General features: G+C 43.6%; 1 protein-coding gene across 1 annotated transcript in view; it reads right to left on the bottom strand.

Moving 5' to 3' along the window:
• Positions 1-15,164: 15,164 nt before the first annotated feature.
• The window catches only part of LOC129712847 (uncharacterized), a 61,477-nt gene continuing 58,848 nt past the window's right edge, over positions 15,165-17,793 (bottom strand). The window contains exons 8-9 of the mRNA XM_055661566.1: positions 17,382-17,442; positions 15,165-15,445 (exon numbers count right to left, since the gene is read on the bottom strand). Coding sequence (XP_055517541.1) covers positions 17,416-17,442 — 27 coding nt within the window. The 3' untranslated portion in view covers positions 15,165-15,445; positions 17,382-17,415. The remainder of the gene's footprint in view (positions 15,446-17,381; positions 17,443-17,793) is intronic.

Genomic DNA, 17,793 nt, shown 5'->3' with positions numbered 1-17,793 from the left:
TTCACAATGGCAGGCAGTGACTAGTGGGGTGCCGCAAGGCTCAGTGCTGGGACCCTAGCTATTTACAATATATATTAATGATCTGGATGAGGGAATTGAAGGCAATATCTCCAAGTTTGCGGATGACAATAAGCTGGGGGGCAGTGTTAGCTGTGAGGAGGATGCTAGGAGACTGCAGTGTCAGTTTATGTGGATTGGAGGGCATAATTAGGGCACGTGGTATTGGGGGTAGAGTGCTGACATGGATAGCGAAGTGGTTGTCAGACAGGAGTAGGGATTATCGGGTCCCTTTCAGAATGTGCATAATGGCAATGCCTAGTGGGTTACCGCAAGGCTCGGTTCTGGGATCGCAGCTATTTACAATATACATCAATGATTGTGGATCAATATGAGGTTATCAATTTTGGTGGCAAAAACAGGAAAGCAGACTATTATCTAAATGGTGGCCGACTAGGAAAAGGGGAGATGCAGCGAGACGTGGGTGTCATGGTACGCCAGTCATTGAAAGTAGGCATGCAGGTGCAGCAGGCAGTGAAGAAAGCGAATGGCATGTTAGCTTTCATAGCAAAAGGATTTGAGTATAGGAGCAGGGAGGTTCTACTGCAGTTGTACAGGGTCTTGGTGAGACCACACCTGGAGTATTGCGTACAGTTTTGGTCCCCAAATCTGAGGAAGAACATTATTGCCATAGAGGGAGTGCAGAGAAGGTTCGCCAGACTGATTGCTGGGATGTCAGGACTGTCTTATGATGAAAGACTGGATAGACTTGGTTTATACTCTCTAGAATTTAGGAGATTGAGAGGGAATCTTATAGAAACTTACAAAATTCTTAAGGGGTTGGACAGGCTAGATGCAGGAAGATTGCTCCCGATGTTGGGGAAGTCCAGGACAAGGGGTCACAGCTTAAGGATAAGGGGGAAATCCTTTTAAACCGAGATGAGAAGAACATTTTTTCACACAGAGAGTGGTGAATCTCTGGAACTCTCTGCCGCAGAGGGTAGTCGAGGCCAGTTCATTGGCTATATTTAAGAGGGAGTTAGATGTGGCCCTTGTGGCTAAGGGGGTCAGAGGGTATGGAGAGAAGGCAGGTACGGGTTACTGAGTTGGATGATCAGCCAGGATCATATTGAATGGCGGTGCAGGCAAGAAGGGCCGAATGGCTTACTCCTGCACCTATTTTATATGTTTCTATGTTTCGATGAAGGGATTCAAAGTAACATTAGCAAATTTGCAGATGACACAAAGCTGGGTGGCAGTGTGAACTGTGAGGAGGATGCTATGAGAATGCAGGGTGACTTGGACAGGCTGGTGGAGTGTGCAGATGCATGGCAGATTAATTTTAATGCGGATGTGAGGTTTAATTAAGTGAGGTTATCCACTTTTGTAGCAAAAACAGGAAGGTAGATTACTTTCTAAATGGCGTCAAGTTGGGAAAATGAGTACTACAACGGGATCTGGGGGTCCCTGCACATCAGTTTATATAAGTAATCATTCAAGCAAAGCAGGGAATGAAGAAAGCGAATGGCATGTTGGCCTTTATAACAAGAGAAATCGAATATAGGAGCAAAGAGGTATTTCTGTAGTTGTACATAGCCCTAGTGAGACCAAACCTGGAGTATTGTCTGCAGTTTTCGTCCCCTAATTTGAGGAAGGACATTCTTGTTATTGAGGGAATGCAGCATAGGTTTACAAGGTTAATTCCTGGGATGGCGGGACTGTCTTATGCTGAGAGAATGGAGCAGCTGGGCTTGTACACTCTGGAGTTTGGAAGGAAGAGAGGGGATCTCATTGAAACATATAAGATTGGTTAGGGTTTGGACACGCTGGAGGCAGGAAACATGGCCCCGATGTCCGGGGAGTCCAGAACCAGGGGCCACCGTTTAAGCATAAGGAGTAAGCCATTTAGAACGGAGACGAGGAAACACTTTTTCTCACAGATAGTGGGGAGTCTGTGGAATTCTCTGCCTCAGAGGACGGTGGAAGTAGGTTCACTGGATGCTTTCAAGAGAGAGCTAGATAGGGCTCTTAAAATAGCGGAGTCAGGGGATATGGGGAGAAGGCATAAACGGGGTACAGATTCCTGCTGGGGAGGTTGGACAGAATTGAATTATTTCCCGTGGAATGCGGGAGGTTGAGGGAAGACCTGATAGAAGTATAGAAAACTACGAGAGGCAGACAACATTTTTCCCCCCAGAGTGGAAATGTCAGACAAGAGGGCATATATTTAACGTGAGAGGGGCAAAGTTTAACGGAGATATGCGGAGCATTTTTTTTTTACACGGCGCGTTATGGGTGCCTGAAGTGTGATACCGGCGGGCGGTGGTGGACGCAGATACCATATATTCATTTATGTATTTCAGAGAGGCACATTGAAATGCAGAGAATGGAGGGGTATGGATCATGAACAGGTCGATTAGATCAATGGCGATGAGATTGCTTTGTGAACGGACTCTGTTGGCCGAATGGCCTGGTCCAATGTTGTAATGTTCTCTGTTGTATCATAAACTATAGGGGCATAATTAGGCCATTCAGCCCATCTACATCATTCAACCGTGGGTGATTTATCCTCCCCTCTCCACCCATTCTCAAGCCTTCTCCCCCGAACCTTGGGCTTCCTTATGAATCAAAAACCTGTTTATTTTTCCTTTAAAATAGCCTGTTAACTGGCCTCCAACGACAACTGTGCAAATGAATTCCACATTCACCATTAGAATTCCACAATTTACACCAGTTCCATTCATTAGAAACGGGAACAGTCCCCGAGGATTGGCGTACTGCGCATGTTGTTCCATTGTTTAAAAAGGGTTCTAAGAGTAAACCTAGCAATTATAGACCTGTTAGTTTGACTTCAGTGGTGGGCAAATTAATGGAAAAGATACTTAGAGATAATATATAAGCATCTGAATAAACAGGGTCTGATTAGGAACAGTCAACATGGATTTGTGCCTGGAAGGTCATGTTTGACTAATCTTCTTGATTTGTTTGAAGAGGTTACTAGGGAAATTGACGAGGGTAAAGCAGTGGATGTCGTCTATATGGACTTTAGTAAGGCCTTTCACAAGGTTCCTCATGGAAGGTTGGTTAAGAAGGTTCAACTGTGGGTATAAATGCAGGAATAGCAAGATGGATTCAATAGTGGCTGAATGGGAGAAGCCAGAGGGTAATGGTGGATGGCTGTTTATCGGGTTGGAGGCAGGTGACTAGTGGGGTGCCTCAGGGATCTGTGTTGGGTCCTTTGTTGTTTGTCATGTACATCAATGATCTGGATGAAGGGGTGATAAATTGGATTAGTAAGTATGCAGATGATACCAAGATAGGGGGTGTTGTGGATAATGAAGAGAATTTCCAAAGTCTACAGAGTGATTTAGGCCATTTGGAAAAATGGGCTGAAAGATGGCAGATGGAGTTTAATGCTGATACATGTGAGGAGCTACACCTTGGCAGGACAAATCAAAATAGGACGTACATGGTAAATGATAGGGAATTTCAGAATACAGTTGAACAGAGGGATCTGGGAATAACCGTGCATAGTTCCTTGAAGGTGGAATCTCATATAGATAGGGTGGTAAAGAAAACTTTTGGTATGCTAGCCTTTATAAATTAGAGCATTGAGTATAGACGCTGGGATGTAATGTTAAAATTGTACAAGGCATTGGTGAGACCAAATCTGGAGTATGGTGTACAATTTTGGTCGCCCAATTATAGGAAGGATGTCAACAAAATAGAGAGAGTACAGAGCAGATTTACTAGAATGTTGCCTGGGTTTCAACAACTAAGTTACAGAGATAGGTTGAATAAGTTAGGTCTTTATTCTCTGGAGCGCAGAAGATTAAGGGGGGATTTGATAGGGGTCTTTAAAATGATGCGAGGGATAGACAGAGTTGATGTGGACAAGCTTTTCCCTTTGAGAATAGGGATGATTCAAACAAGAGGACAAGACTTCAGAATTAAGGGACATAAATTTAGGGGTAATATGAGGGGGAACTTCTTTACTCAGAGAGTGGTAGCGGTGTGGAATGAGCTTCCAGTGGAAGTGGTGGAGGCAGGTTCATTGGTATCATTTAAAAATAAATTGGATAGGCATATGGATGAGAAGGGAATGGAGGGTTATGGTATGAGTGCAGGCAGGTGGGACTAAGGGAAAAAAAGTTGTTCGGCACGGACCTGTAGGGCCGACAATTGTAAAGCGTGTGGCAGTGAATATAGATTGCCTTGAAATATTTTGTGATAGACCTACGCGTTTATAGGCGCGAGCACAGACTTGGTCGAACTATAAACACCATATCACCATCAAGTTTTTAATAAGTGTAACACCATGTGGTGCTATATCATTGTATATGCGGCTTGGCGGGGCGGGGGCGGGCAGACGCCCAGATAAAACAATTCCATTTTCATTTTGACCACCTGCTCCCTGGACATATCATTTTAGCTGATCGCGGTTTCGACATAAAAGATGATGCAGGTTTTAACGGTTGAAGCAGAAATTCCTGCATTTACAAGAGGGGAAGCACAACTACCTGCGCTGGATGTGGAAAAAAGTTGTGAATAAGCACATTTACGCATTCATGTGGAGCGTCTGTTTGGTGTTGTCGGGCAAAAATACCTAATTCTAAGTTATGCTGTACAACTGGAGTACATGATGACCAACTGAAACTCAAGTACTCACAATTGATAAAATTGCAAGGATCTGTGTGCACTTTTCAACAAATGATGCACAGTTCACAGTAGGTGGAGATGTTCTTTCCTACGAACAATAACAACTTTCAAAAATTGGCCCATCAGCATTTATCATAGGTGAAATTGCAAGTAATTGTCAAAGCATTGAATAACAAACACAGAAGATATAGTGCACTTCAAATTCTTTAACATTATAATTTAACAGTTTGAAAAATAGACTGTTGTGTGAAAATGATGACAAAATGTCATATTATGTGGTTGTATGCAGTGCGAAGCTAGCTTGGCATACAAATGCCAGACTTGGTATTGGTGAGAAACCCGTTCAGCACAACACATGCAGTTCATTTGTTTTTGTGAACTTTTCTTTGTTATGTCGGGAGCAGCCTACAATTTGGGAAAAGCCATTTTCTTGGATTTTCATTATTTCTTGGCAATTTCAGACATTCAAAATGAAACCACGAGATAGGACACATTGGGTTACATAGAAACATAGAAACATAGAGAATAAATGCAGAAGGAGACCATTTGGCCCTTCGAGCAAACACCACCATTCATTGTGATGATTGCTGATCGTCCACAATCAATAACCCGTGCCTGCTGTCTCCCCATACCCCTTGATTCCATTAGCCCCCAGAGCTCTCTCTAACTCTCTCTGTGATCCACCCCGTGATTTGGCCTCCACTGCCCTCTCTGGCATGGAATGACACAAATTCACAACTCTTTGGGTGAAAACGGGTTTTCTCACCACAGTCCTAAATGTCCTCCCCTTGATTCTACGACTGTAGCCCCTGGTTCTCGACACGTCCAACACTGGGGAAAACATTCCTGCATCAGGCCTGCCAGTCCTTTTATAATTTTTCATGCTTCTATAAGACCTCCCTACCCCTCATCCGTCTAAATTCCAGTAAATACAAGCCTAGTATTTTCAATCTTTCATCATATGACAGTCCTGCCAACCCAAGCACCAATCTCGTGAACCAACGCTGCACTGCCTCAATCACAAATATGTCCTCAAATTATGAGACCAAAACTGTACACAATACTTCAGATGTGTTCTTACTAGAGCCCTATACAACTGCACAAGAACGTCTATACTCCTATACTGAAATCCTCTTGTTATGAAGGACAACATTCCATTAGCTTCCTTCACTGCCTGCTGTACCAGTAAGCGAACTTTCAGTGACCGGTGTACACGGACACCCAGGTCTCGCTGCACCACCCCCTTACCTAAACTAACCCCATTGAAATAAAAATCTGCCCCCTTGTTTTTGCCACCAAAGTGGGTAACCTCACATGTATCTATATTATACTGCATCTGCCACGCATCTGCCCAATCACTCAACCTGCCCAGGTCACCCTGCAACGTCCTAACATCCTCTTCACAGTTCACACTGCCACACAGCTTTGTGTCATCCGCAAACTTACTCGTGTTTCTCCTAATTCCCTCTTCCAACTCATTAATATATATATGGTAAACAGTTGCGGCCCCAACACCGAGCCTTGCGGATTTCCACTCGGCACTGTCTGCCCTTCTGAAAATGACCCTTTCACTAGTACAATTTGCTTCCTGTCGCTCAACCAATTTTCTATCCATGTCAACACCCTACTCCCAATACCATGTGGCCTAATGTCGGTCACCACTCTCCGGTGCGGGACCTTATCAAAGGCTTTTTGTAAATCTAGATACACTACATCCACTGGCTCCCCTTCAACCATTTTACTTGTCACATCCTCAAAAAATTCCAGAAGATTAGGCAAGCATGATTTTGCTTTCAAAAATCCATGCTGACTTGGACATACCTTTCCTGCTATCCAAATGCCTTATTATTACTTATTTAGTAATTGACTCCAGCATCTTTCCCACAACCGAAGTCAGGCTAACTGGACTGTAATTTCCCATTTTCTCTCTCGCTCCTTTCTTGAAAAGTGGGATAACATTAGCTATCCTCCAATCCATAAGAACTGACCCTGAATCTATTGAACATTGGAAAATGATCACCAATGCGTCCACTATTTCTAGAGCCAACATCCAAATGACCCTGAGATGCAGACCATCAGGCCCAGGAGATTTATCATCCTTCAGTCCCATTAGCCTACCCAATGCCATTTCTCGCCTAATGAAAATTTATTTCAGCTCCTCTACCCCCTTAGATCCTCTGTTCTCCAGTACTTCTGGGGTATTGTTTTGTGTCTTTCTTAGTGAAGACAGATAATTGATAATTATTTTTCAGTTATCCCGTTGTACGAGGATAATTGAAAATAAAGAGAAAGAAAAAATGTTCAAATAGCTGTTCAACTCTTCTGCCATTTCCTTGTTCCCCATAATAATTTCACCCGTGTCTGCGTTAAAGGGACCAACATTTGACTTTGCTATTCTATTTCCCTTAACATATCTAAATAAGCCTTTACTGTCCTTATTTATATTCCTGGCCAGCTTCCCCTCGTATTTCATCTTTTCAGCCCGTATTGCCCGTTTTGTTGCCTTCTGTTGTCCCATGATAATTTCCCAATCCTCTGGCTTTCGGCTACTCTTTGCTGTGTTATACCTTTTATTTTAGTTTTATTCTATCCCTAACATTTTGTCAGCCACAGTTGCCTCCTACTCTTTCACGCTCTTGACGGTAGCACCATTTTTGTTCATCCTGGTCATCGGTCTCCAGGACATTCTCTGACATATTTTTGGGACGACTGGTAAATGCTTACTAACACGCATGTGTTGCACGCCATTTAACAAGTGAGTGGCAGCAGTTACTGCATATGTCTAAAAAGTACGATTACACACTATACGCTCGATATGGGGACGGACGTCGTCATTGGTCCGAACCACAAATCGCAAAACGATCTCTCCGAGGCAATTATTTAGGCCTGGACCTGGGAGTAGTAAGCATGCTCCTTGGATAGATGAAGGTCATCATTCACATCCTGAAGACAAAACTGTTTGTCCATGTACATTAAAGACATGTCCTTCTTTCAGAACGGACATTTAATTTCACAAATACCGAAACGCTTATCTCCGCAACTATGCTCAGCACAATGAACCAGTCCATCCGTTGCTGCACCCAAATGAGGGTCCTTTAGTTTTATGATCAGTCATAGATACATAGATACATATAAAATCGGTGCAAGAGTAGGCCATTCGGCCCTTCAGTCCTGAGTGAAACCGGAATATTTAGTACACATATAATCCTCGTAAACTTGTTCATGATAACGGCCCCATCTTGTTGCCTCGGTGCGATATCGGCACAGAGTCGCAATCCGATTTGTTCAGAGTAATTGCAGGAGAACCTGCATTCGGCCTGCCTTGCAATGACAGTGGGCACGGTATATCTGGCCATTTGCCCCAATATCCCAAGCCATCAATGAATTAGAAGTCACGCCTACAGCCTGCGAATGCAGAACCTGTTGTACGAGGATAATTGCAAATAAAGAGAAAGAAAAAGTGTTAAAATACCTTCCAATAAGTAATGCCGAAACAAATGATCGAACGCTTATATTTCCACACACCACTCGTAAATGTGGATGATTATTTGGGATATATACACTAGTGTTGTGTAACTAACCATTTGCAAACTGATTGTAAGCCTCTGATGTCTTGTGCGCCTGGAAATGTTTTGCTGTGCATGGACTAGGCGTTGAGATGAGGTATGCCATAATGTCCATGGAATTCAATTCTGGCAGTTCAGTGATGTCACGGGATTTCTCAGCTTCAGGCTCTAAGTAAGGGTCAATGCCAATCAAGGGGACTTTTTGGCATATTGTGCGTAGTCCTCAGTTGCTAGATTTGAAGTATACTGCGACAATTGAACGGAGGCTGGGACAGAAGGCGGGCCCGCTGTACTAGCAGCCATAGTATGTGCTTACCTTTAGTTCGCCGCTTATGCTCCAAAAGGCGTTGTGTAGCAACCGTACGGGTCAGGGGTCGAGACGTCGCCTGCCGTGCAAGGGCTCTATTCACTACATAATAGCAACCAGTTCAAACTCAAGTACAATATGTAGCGCAATGGGGAAGATACATTGCGGAATAGAGATCAGCATTATAGCACATCAATTCATATGACAAAGTGAGGTTGGACAGACTTGGGTGGTTTTCTTTGGGACATCAGTGGTTGAGACCTGAGAAAAGTAAATACAATTACGAGGCATAGATAAAGTTGGTAGTAAGAAAGGCCCCCAGGGTGGAAATGTTAAAACAATAAGGCATTGCTTTAACGTGAGAGAGGCATAGTTTAAAAGTGATGTGCGGGGCCATTTCGTTTCAGTTTAGTTTATTGTCATGTACTGTGAACAACTTTTGTTGCGCGCTAACCAGTCAGCAGAAATACAATACATGATTACAATCGATCCATTTACTGGGCAAAGATACATGACGAGGAAATAACATTTAGTGCAAGGTAAACCCGCAAAGCCCGATCAAGGATAGTCCGAGGGTCATCAAAGAGGTAGATATTAGTTCAGCACTCCTCCCTGGTTGTGGTAGGATGATTCAGTTGCCTGATAACAACTGGGAAGAAACTGCCCCTGAATCTGGTGGTGCGCGTTTTCTATACCTTTTGCCTGATGGGAGTGGGGCTAAAAGGGGATGCCCACGGTGCAATATGATTATGCTACTGGCCTTGCCGAGGCAGCGTAAGGTATAACTGTAGTCTATAGAAGGGTGGTTGGTTTGTATGACGGTCCGGGCTTCGTCCATAATTCACTGCAATTCATTGTGGTCTTGGATGGAGCTGTTCCCAAACCCAGCTGTGATGCATCCTGATAAACTGCTTTCTATGGTGCATCTGTAGAAGTCGGTGAGAATTGTTGTGGATATACCGAACTTCCTAAGCCTTCTGAGGAAGCAGAGGCCTTATTTTTATACACAGAGGTGATGGGGGCCGGGAACGCGCTGCCAGGGGTGGATGTCGAGGCAGATACAATTGCGCCGATTAAATGGCGTTGAGATGGATATGAAGGAATGGAGGGGTATGGACCAAGTACAGGCAGAGGATATCGTGTTCGGCAGACTACAAGAGGCTGCTCCTGTGTTGGGTCGGATGTTCCACATGTTGCTGGTAATTCCGCGAAGAGTCTCCTTTTTCAAGAGTACTAATTCGGAAGCAATGCCATCTAGTCTTTGACATTTCCACCTTGAGGGGGAGAAAGGTACTGACTATCTACCCTATCTATACCGCTCGTAATTTTGTAAACTTACATTTGATGCCAAATTAAACTAATCTCCTCTGCCTTTGTGTGATCCATAATCCTCCAATCCATGCCTTTCCAACTAAATTCATCCAGCATGCACATCTTCATCCTGTACCTCAGGCCCTCGAGTCCTGGCAAAAACCTCGTTCATTACTCTGCACCCTTTCCAGCTTGACCACATCCTTCATGAAGCAGGGCTACCAACACTGAACGGTCGACCTCGCCAACTTATTAAACAACTGTAACAGGATGTAACTGTAACAACTGTAACTTATATATTCAATACCCTAAGTAATGAACGCCAATATGCCTGAAGTCTTCTTGACCACACTATCTATCTGTGATGGCACATTCAGGGAACTATCTTCCCGCACTCCTTGATCACTCTGCTCCACAACATTCCCCGTCTACATATGATCCCACTTTCAGGAAACTATGTACCTGCTGTCCCATATCCCACGGCTCTACAACACTCTCTGTACACCTGTGACGCAATTTCAGGAAACAATGTAGCAAAACTCCTACACCCCTCTGGTCTACCGCCCTATATTCCTGTGATGCCACTTTCCGGCAAACTATGTTCTTGCACTCCTAGATCCTAGGCTCTACAACGCTCCGTGTCCATGTGTGATGCAATGTTCAGGGAAATATTAGCCTGCATCCCCAGATTATTTTGCTCTCCGACATTCGCCATCTACCCGTTACGCCACTTTGCAACGGTGGCGGACAGGGGGGAGGGGGAGAAATCAATTGTTTCTTTCTGACTTGTACAATTTGGCATCCTGTGGCTTCAGAAAATACTGAGTCAAACGGAAACAAAAGCTGACAGAGATCGAGCAAATGCAGGGGAATGGAGAACAACAAGTAGCAGGTGCCTGGGAGGAGGCGGCAGTTCTTGCGGATGTGGTCTGCAGAACATTTGTCTGTTCCGCTACAACTGCCTGTCGAAAGTAGGTCACACCATATCTGCCTGGCTTGTGGTCTAGCAAGCTCTCGACATGTGAATGTTCGTGTGTCGTTGGGGGAGGGATGATTTTGGTGCCCTGATCTGTGTGCACCTGTTTCTCTCTCTCTCCCTCAACATTTCCTCTCACTCCCTCCTATTTCTCTCACTATTTCTGTCTCTCCCTCTTCCGCTGTTACTATTGTACAAGATAATGAGCAGAGGAGAGAGAGAAAGAGTGACTCTTTGTCCATTGCTCTCTCTCTCTCTCTCTGTCACTCCATCTTTCTCTCTGTGCCTGCTTCTCCTATCCACTGTGTGTGTGTGTGTGTGTGTGTGTGTGTGTGTGTGTGTGTGTGTGTGTGTGTGTGTGTGTGTGTGTGTGTGTGTGTGTGTGTGTGTGTGTGTGTGTGTGTGTGTGTGTGTGTGTGTGTGTGTGTGTGTGTGTGTGTGTGTGTGTGTGTGTGTGTGTGTGTGTGTGCTTCCCCTACCCACCCCCTCTATCTCTTTCTCTTCCTCTCTCCTACTCCCTCTGATACAGTTGTACAATACGATTGGGAGGGGAGAGACTAGAGAGGAGACAGTCTGTGCCCCTGTCCCTCTCTCGCCCTCTCTCCCTCTCTATCTCACTCTCCCTCTGATACAGTCGTCTAAAACAATGTAGAGGATATAGGTAGAGGAGAGTCTCAGCCTCTCTCTCTTACCTTTCTCTCTCTGTCTATCCTCCATGCATCTCCCCTACTCTCTCTGATAAATGACAATGGGGAGAGGAGAAAGATAGCGTGTCTGCCTTTCTCTCTCTAGCTCTCTCTCACTATCTCTCTCGCCTGCCTCCTCTTCTACTGTTTTTTTTCACCCCGCTCAATTTCTCTATCTGCATCTCTCATATTTCTCTATCTCTACTCTCTTCCCAATTCCATCCCTCCCTCTCAGCCTCGTGCCTCCGCTCCTCTTTATCTGTCTCTCTCTCCATTTCCCTCTTATACAGTTGTAGAAGACAACTGAGCGAGGGCGGGAGAGGGAGAGGGAGAGGGAGAGGGGTGGGGAAGGGGAGGGGGATGGGGAGGGGGATACGAGTAATAGAGTCATGCAGTACAAAACAGGCCCTTCGGTCCAAATTTGTAAAACATTAGTCAACTACTTGGTCATTTCTTTATTCCCCATTACTACATCAGCATCATTCTCCATTAGTCCAATGTCAACTGTTGCCTCTTTCTTGCTCTTTATATAACTGAAGAAATTATTGCCATCTTCTTTTTTATTATTGGCCTTCGTATTTCATCTTCTCTTCCCGTATTGTATTTCAATTTCCCTCTGTTGTTCATTAAAAGTTTCCACATGCTCTGACTTCCCATTAACCTTTGCAATGTAAAATGCCTTATGATTTTGTTGTATATTGTCCTTGACATCTTGTCAGCCACAGCCAATTATTTTCCCCCCTAGAATCTTTCTGCCTCTTTGGAATTAAAAGAACCTGCATCTTCTAGATTATTCTCAGAAATTCGTGCCATTGCTGTTCCACCGTCATCCCTGATAGGCTCCCTTTCCAGTCAACTTTGGCCAGTTCTTCCTTCATGCCTTTGTAGTCCCCTTTGCCCATCTACAATGCTGACACATCCGATTTAACCTTCGCCCTCTCAAATTACATATTACATCTTATAATTTTGGCTTCGCTGCCTCGTAATGGTTCATTTACCTTGACTTCCCTTATCAAATCTAGTTCATTACATAACACTAAAACCAAAATTGCCTTTTGCCTGGTAGGCTCCACTGCGAGCTGCTCTAAGATTCCAAGAGGCAGTCTACAAATTCACGTTCATGTTGTCCAGTACCAATCTGATTTTTCCCAGTCTACCTTCATATTAAAATCTTCCATGACCACTGTAGCATTTCCTTTTTAAATGCAAATGTTACCTCCTATTATAACTTATTTCCTATATCCCGGCTACTGTTTGGGCGACTTTAAAGACAGTAACTCCCATTAAGGTATTTTCAACCTTATAATTGCTCAGCTCTATCCACAATGACTCAACATCTTCTGATCCTATGTCAACCCTCACTATGAACTGCATTTATTTTCCTAACCCCACCCCCTCTGCCCACCCTCTACTCCAAACTACTTATGATTGTATGGATTAAAAGTCCTCGTAAATCTTCGCTATCTTCTTTTCAGCTCAACAACATCCTTCCTGCAGCAGTGTGGTCAAAACTAAACACGATTGTCCAAATATAGTCTTAAAGGTTCGGATTAGAGAATCTTAATTTTAGTGTATAGTTCATTATTGTCACGAGTACCAAGGTACAGTGAAAATATTTGCTTTCCAGCAGATCAGCCAATACTCTACATAAATCCAATCAAGGCAAACTGAAGAATAATATGTGGCGCAAAGGGGAAGATAGAGATTGCAAGATATAGTCTTCAGCATTGCAGCGCTTCTGTTCCAGAGACAAAGCATAATGTCCACAGAGCGGTAGAGTAGAATCGGACAGTACCTTAGCTGGTGGAATGACTGTTCAGAGCCTGATTACACCGGGGAATAAGATGTACCTGACTCCAGTGGTACAAACTTTCAAGCTTCTGTACTTCTGCCGGATGGGAGCGGGGATACAAAAGATGATTAGGGTGGAACGTGTTTGTCGACTGCTTTGCCCGAGGCAGCGTGATTTGTACATTGAGTCAGATGTTGGCCTTTATGACAGACAAGGCTACATTCACAACTCTGCGATTACTTGTGGTCTTGGGCAGAACTGTTACCAGAATTCGTTGTGAAGCTACCCAACAGTGTTCTTTTGATAAACCAGGACAGGTCCTTCACAGTGAACGATAGAAGAACATTGTAAACCAGAGGGATCTAGGAGTGTCGGAAAGAACTGCAGATGTTCGTTTAAATCAAAGGTAGACACAAAATGCTGGAATAACTCAGCGGGTCAGGCATCATCTCTGTGGAGAAGGAATAGGTGACGGTTCGGGTCGAGACCCTTCTTCAGACTGATGGGCAAGACCCTTCTTCAGACAGTCTGAAGAAGGGTCTGGACCCGACATTTCACTCATTCCTTCTCTGCAGATATGCTGCCAGATCCGCTGAGTTACTCCAGCATTATGTGCATACCAGAGGGAGTACAGGTACATATTCCCATGAAAGTGGCGTCACAGGTAGACAGAGTGGGCAGAACGGTTTTCAGCATATTGGCCTTCATCAGTCAGAGTAATGAGCTAACATTTTCAAGAGTGGACATTTTTACCTGTACTCCCAGATCCCGCTGCTCAACAACAATCACCGGAGCCTTACCATTCACTGTGTGGGTCCTGCCCTTGTTTGATTTCCCAAGACTCAACATCTCACATTGCTCTGTATTGAACTCCAGCAACCATTCTTCAGCGCACCTGTTCTACTGATCAAGATCCTGCTGCAATTTTTGACAACCATCTTCACTATCCACAATTCCACACACTTCAGTGGTATCTGCAAACTTGCTAAGCATGCCTTGTACGTTCCCATCCGAATCCTTGATATAGATGACAAAAAGCAAATGGCCCAGCACCGAACTCTGAAGCACACCACCAGTCTCAGGCCTACAGCCTGAAAAACAACCTTCCTTCTATGAAGCCAATTGTCTCCACATTCAGATATCTCTAAATGGTTACTATGCCATTTATGCTTCTGGAGCAGCCTGCGAGGCAGAAACTTGTCAAATGCCTTGCTGAATCCATATATACAACATCTACAGCTGTCCAAGGTATACAGTTCTTGCCTGCTCAGCCTCTCCTTGCAAAGGTCTCCCTCTCCCGCATTGGCTAGTTTCCAGATGAGTTTATGAGAAAGATCACAATAATTATTGTATTAACAGATGATGAGCATTTGAGGTCACTGGGCTTGTACTCGCCTGAGTTTAGAAGGATGACAGAGGACCACATTGAATCTTACTGAATAATGAAACTCCTGGGTAGAGTGAATGTGGAGATGATATTTCCACCAGTGGCAGAGTCACGGACCAGAGGCCTTAGCCTCAGGATAAAATAAAGTACATTTAGAAAGGAGGTGAGGAGGAACTTCTTTAGCCAGAGGGTGGTGAACCTGTGAATGTAATTGCCACATCGTGTTGGGAGGCCGGCAATATGTATTTTGAAGGCAGAGATTGACAAATGCTTCATTAGTACAGACATCAAGGGTTATAGGGATAAGGCCGGAGAATGGGGGTTAGAGGGAAAGATAGATCAACCATGATTGAATGGAGGTGATAGGGTTGACTAATACTACTATTATAACTTATTATGAACTTTCTGTAGCTCAGGTCCTTTGAATCCTGGCGATTTCTGTTTTACACAAGTGCGACCAAAGTAAACGAGAAACACGCAATATATTTGCAGTAAATCTCTCTTTATTGTTTAAGATATGACCATGTACAGAAAAAAAGAGCCAAACGGCAAATTTTCTGGCGAATTCAGAGTGCTGTTAGTTGGATTTGGAAAATCCACATAATTTACAAGCAATTTGATTCCAGAGTCAAAGCTGTAACGGGGTCATGAGCAAACACACTTAACTAACGCGGCAAAGCCAATTAATATTCCACAACGATTGCAAATCCGAGGAAAGGTGGGATCATGGAATCTTGAAACCACAAGATCGTGGATATGCATGCCTGAAATCAGAGATATCATGGAATCATATAGTTATACAACGTTGAAATCAATGATATCATGGAATCACGACATTATACAATCTTGAAATCAGGGTTAAAGTGGAATCATGATATTATGCAATATTAAATTCAGAGATCAATATTGAAATCAATATTGTGGAATCACGAAACTCTGAAATCAGGGATATCGTGAGATCATAAAAACATAGAAACATAGAAAATAGGTGCAGGGGTAGGCCATTGGGCCCTTCGAACCTGCAATGTCATTCAATATGATCATGGCTGATCATCCAACTCAGTATTCTCTCATCATCCATAGTCCCTGATTCCTTTAGCCACAAGGGCCACATCTAACTCCCTCTTAAATATAGCCAATTAAATGACACCAACTACCTTCTGTGGTAGAGAATTTCACAGATTCACCACAGGTTATCATGGTGGAAATCACTAGAAATCATGGTTATACAACCTTGAAATCTGAGATATCGTGACTACAATATAATATAAGTCACATAATCCTAGAAACAAAGTCATATAATGCTGAAATTAGAGACATGGAGTCATAATATTATACAATATTGAAATCATGAATATCATGGAACAATGAAGATATACAATCTTGAAATGAAATACATCATGAATAGCAAAGATATCAAGAATTCAGAAAAAACATGTAAAATGTAATCATGAAATGATAAAACCACATAATGATAAAAATAATGGAGCTATGAAATTCTGAAATTGGAGATATTGTGGAATCATCACGTTACAGAAATGATGAAGTTATAACATGATAAATAATTGTAATCGCAGTTCAAAATGACAAAATAATAATCATACAACCCTGATGTTATGAAATCATGGAATCGTTGATATAATTCGTGGAATTATAATGTAAAAAAGTCATAAGAGCATGAAAGCACAGAACTATACATTGAGAAAATCAGGAAACATTCATATAGTCATGGATCAGAAAATCATGCTGTGGGAGGAAATCGGAGCATTCGAAGGAAACTTACGCAGTCACGGGGAGAACATGTAAACTGCACACCGACAGCACCCGGGGTCAGGAATCAACCCGGGTCTTTGCCGCTGTGAGGCAGCAGCTCTGCCAGCTGTGCATTCTGAACACAGCAACAGAAATGGCTGAATAAATGGCAAATAGAGTGTACATTTAAGAAATATGTTGTGCTCTTTGGGAGATCTAATTAAGGGAAACATCTGAAGTTAATGGCAAGCCTCAACAGCATTAACTGAAAGTGGCAACGCAAGTAGATCGAGTAATAAAGAGAGCCTTCATCAGTTGGGCATTGAGTCTAAGAGTGAGGAAGCCTCGACGCAGCTTTATAAAACGTTGGCCAGGCTGCATTTGAGGTGTTATGTACAGTTCTAATTGCCCCCATTAGAGGAAAGACGTGGAGGCCTTTGGAGAGTGTGCAGAGGAGTTTTCCCAGAATGCTTCCTGGATTAGCCGATTTCATCTACAGGGAGCGATTGGACAGACTTGGATTGTTTTCTGTGGAACACTTCATGAACATTGATAGAATTTTATAAAATCATGAGAGGCATAGATAGGGTAGACAGTCACAACTCCCCTCCCCCTTCCCCAGTGGGCATAGCTTTAAAGTGAGATGGGCAACATTTAAAGGAGATGTGCGTGGCAAGCTTTATTTTTTACACAAAGGGTGCTGGGTGCCTGGAACGCGCTGCCGGGAGTGGTGGTGTGGACAGATAGAATAGTGGTGTCAAGAAGCTATCAGATAGGCACATAGACGTCCAGTGAATGGAGGGATATGGATCACATGCAGGCAGAGATGCACTTGGTGCCGTGTTCGGCATGGCCATTGTGGGCAGAAGGACCCATTGCCGTGTTGTACTGTTCAATGTTTCTGTAATTACCCCTATAATTTTATACAGAATGTTATGCATGTCTTACTTTTGTACCATTGTTGTTGAATCTCCTTGATCCCTCAATCAAACCTCTTGTTGGAAGATGTCTGAAATAAGAAATATGCCATATCAGTATTAGATTATGCAGCCGGGTCCCGACTCGAAGAGAACGGGAAGAAAGAAAGCAAGGGAAGTGGAGAAAATGAGGGGAAGACAGAAAGAGAAGCAGAGAAAAAGCAGCATGGAAGGGCAGAGACAATACAGTGCGGAAACATGCGATTTGGCCCAACTTGCTCATGCCAAGCAAGTTGCCGCGGATAATGTAGTCCCACCTGCCCTTGTTTCGATCACATGTCAGGTATGCACATCAACGACTCTACTTCCTCTGAATGCTTAGAATATTTGGCATGTCCCCAACAACCCTCACCAACGTCTATGGATGTGCCGTAGAAATCATT

Source organism: Leucoraja erinacea, chromosome 34 (genome assembly GCF_028641065.1).
Source record: "Leucoraja erinacea ecotype New England chromosome 34, Leri_hhj_1, whole genome shotgun sequence".
Taxonomy (NCBI): domain Eukaryota; kingdom Metazoa; phylum Chordata; class Chondrichthyes; order Rajiformes; family Rajidae; genus Leucoraja; species Leucoraja erinaceus.
The sequence above is the reverse complement of the archived record's forward strand: the minus strand, read 5'-3'. Positions and strand labels throughout refer to the sequence as shown.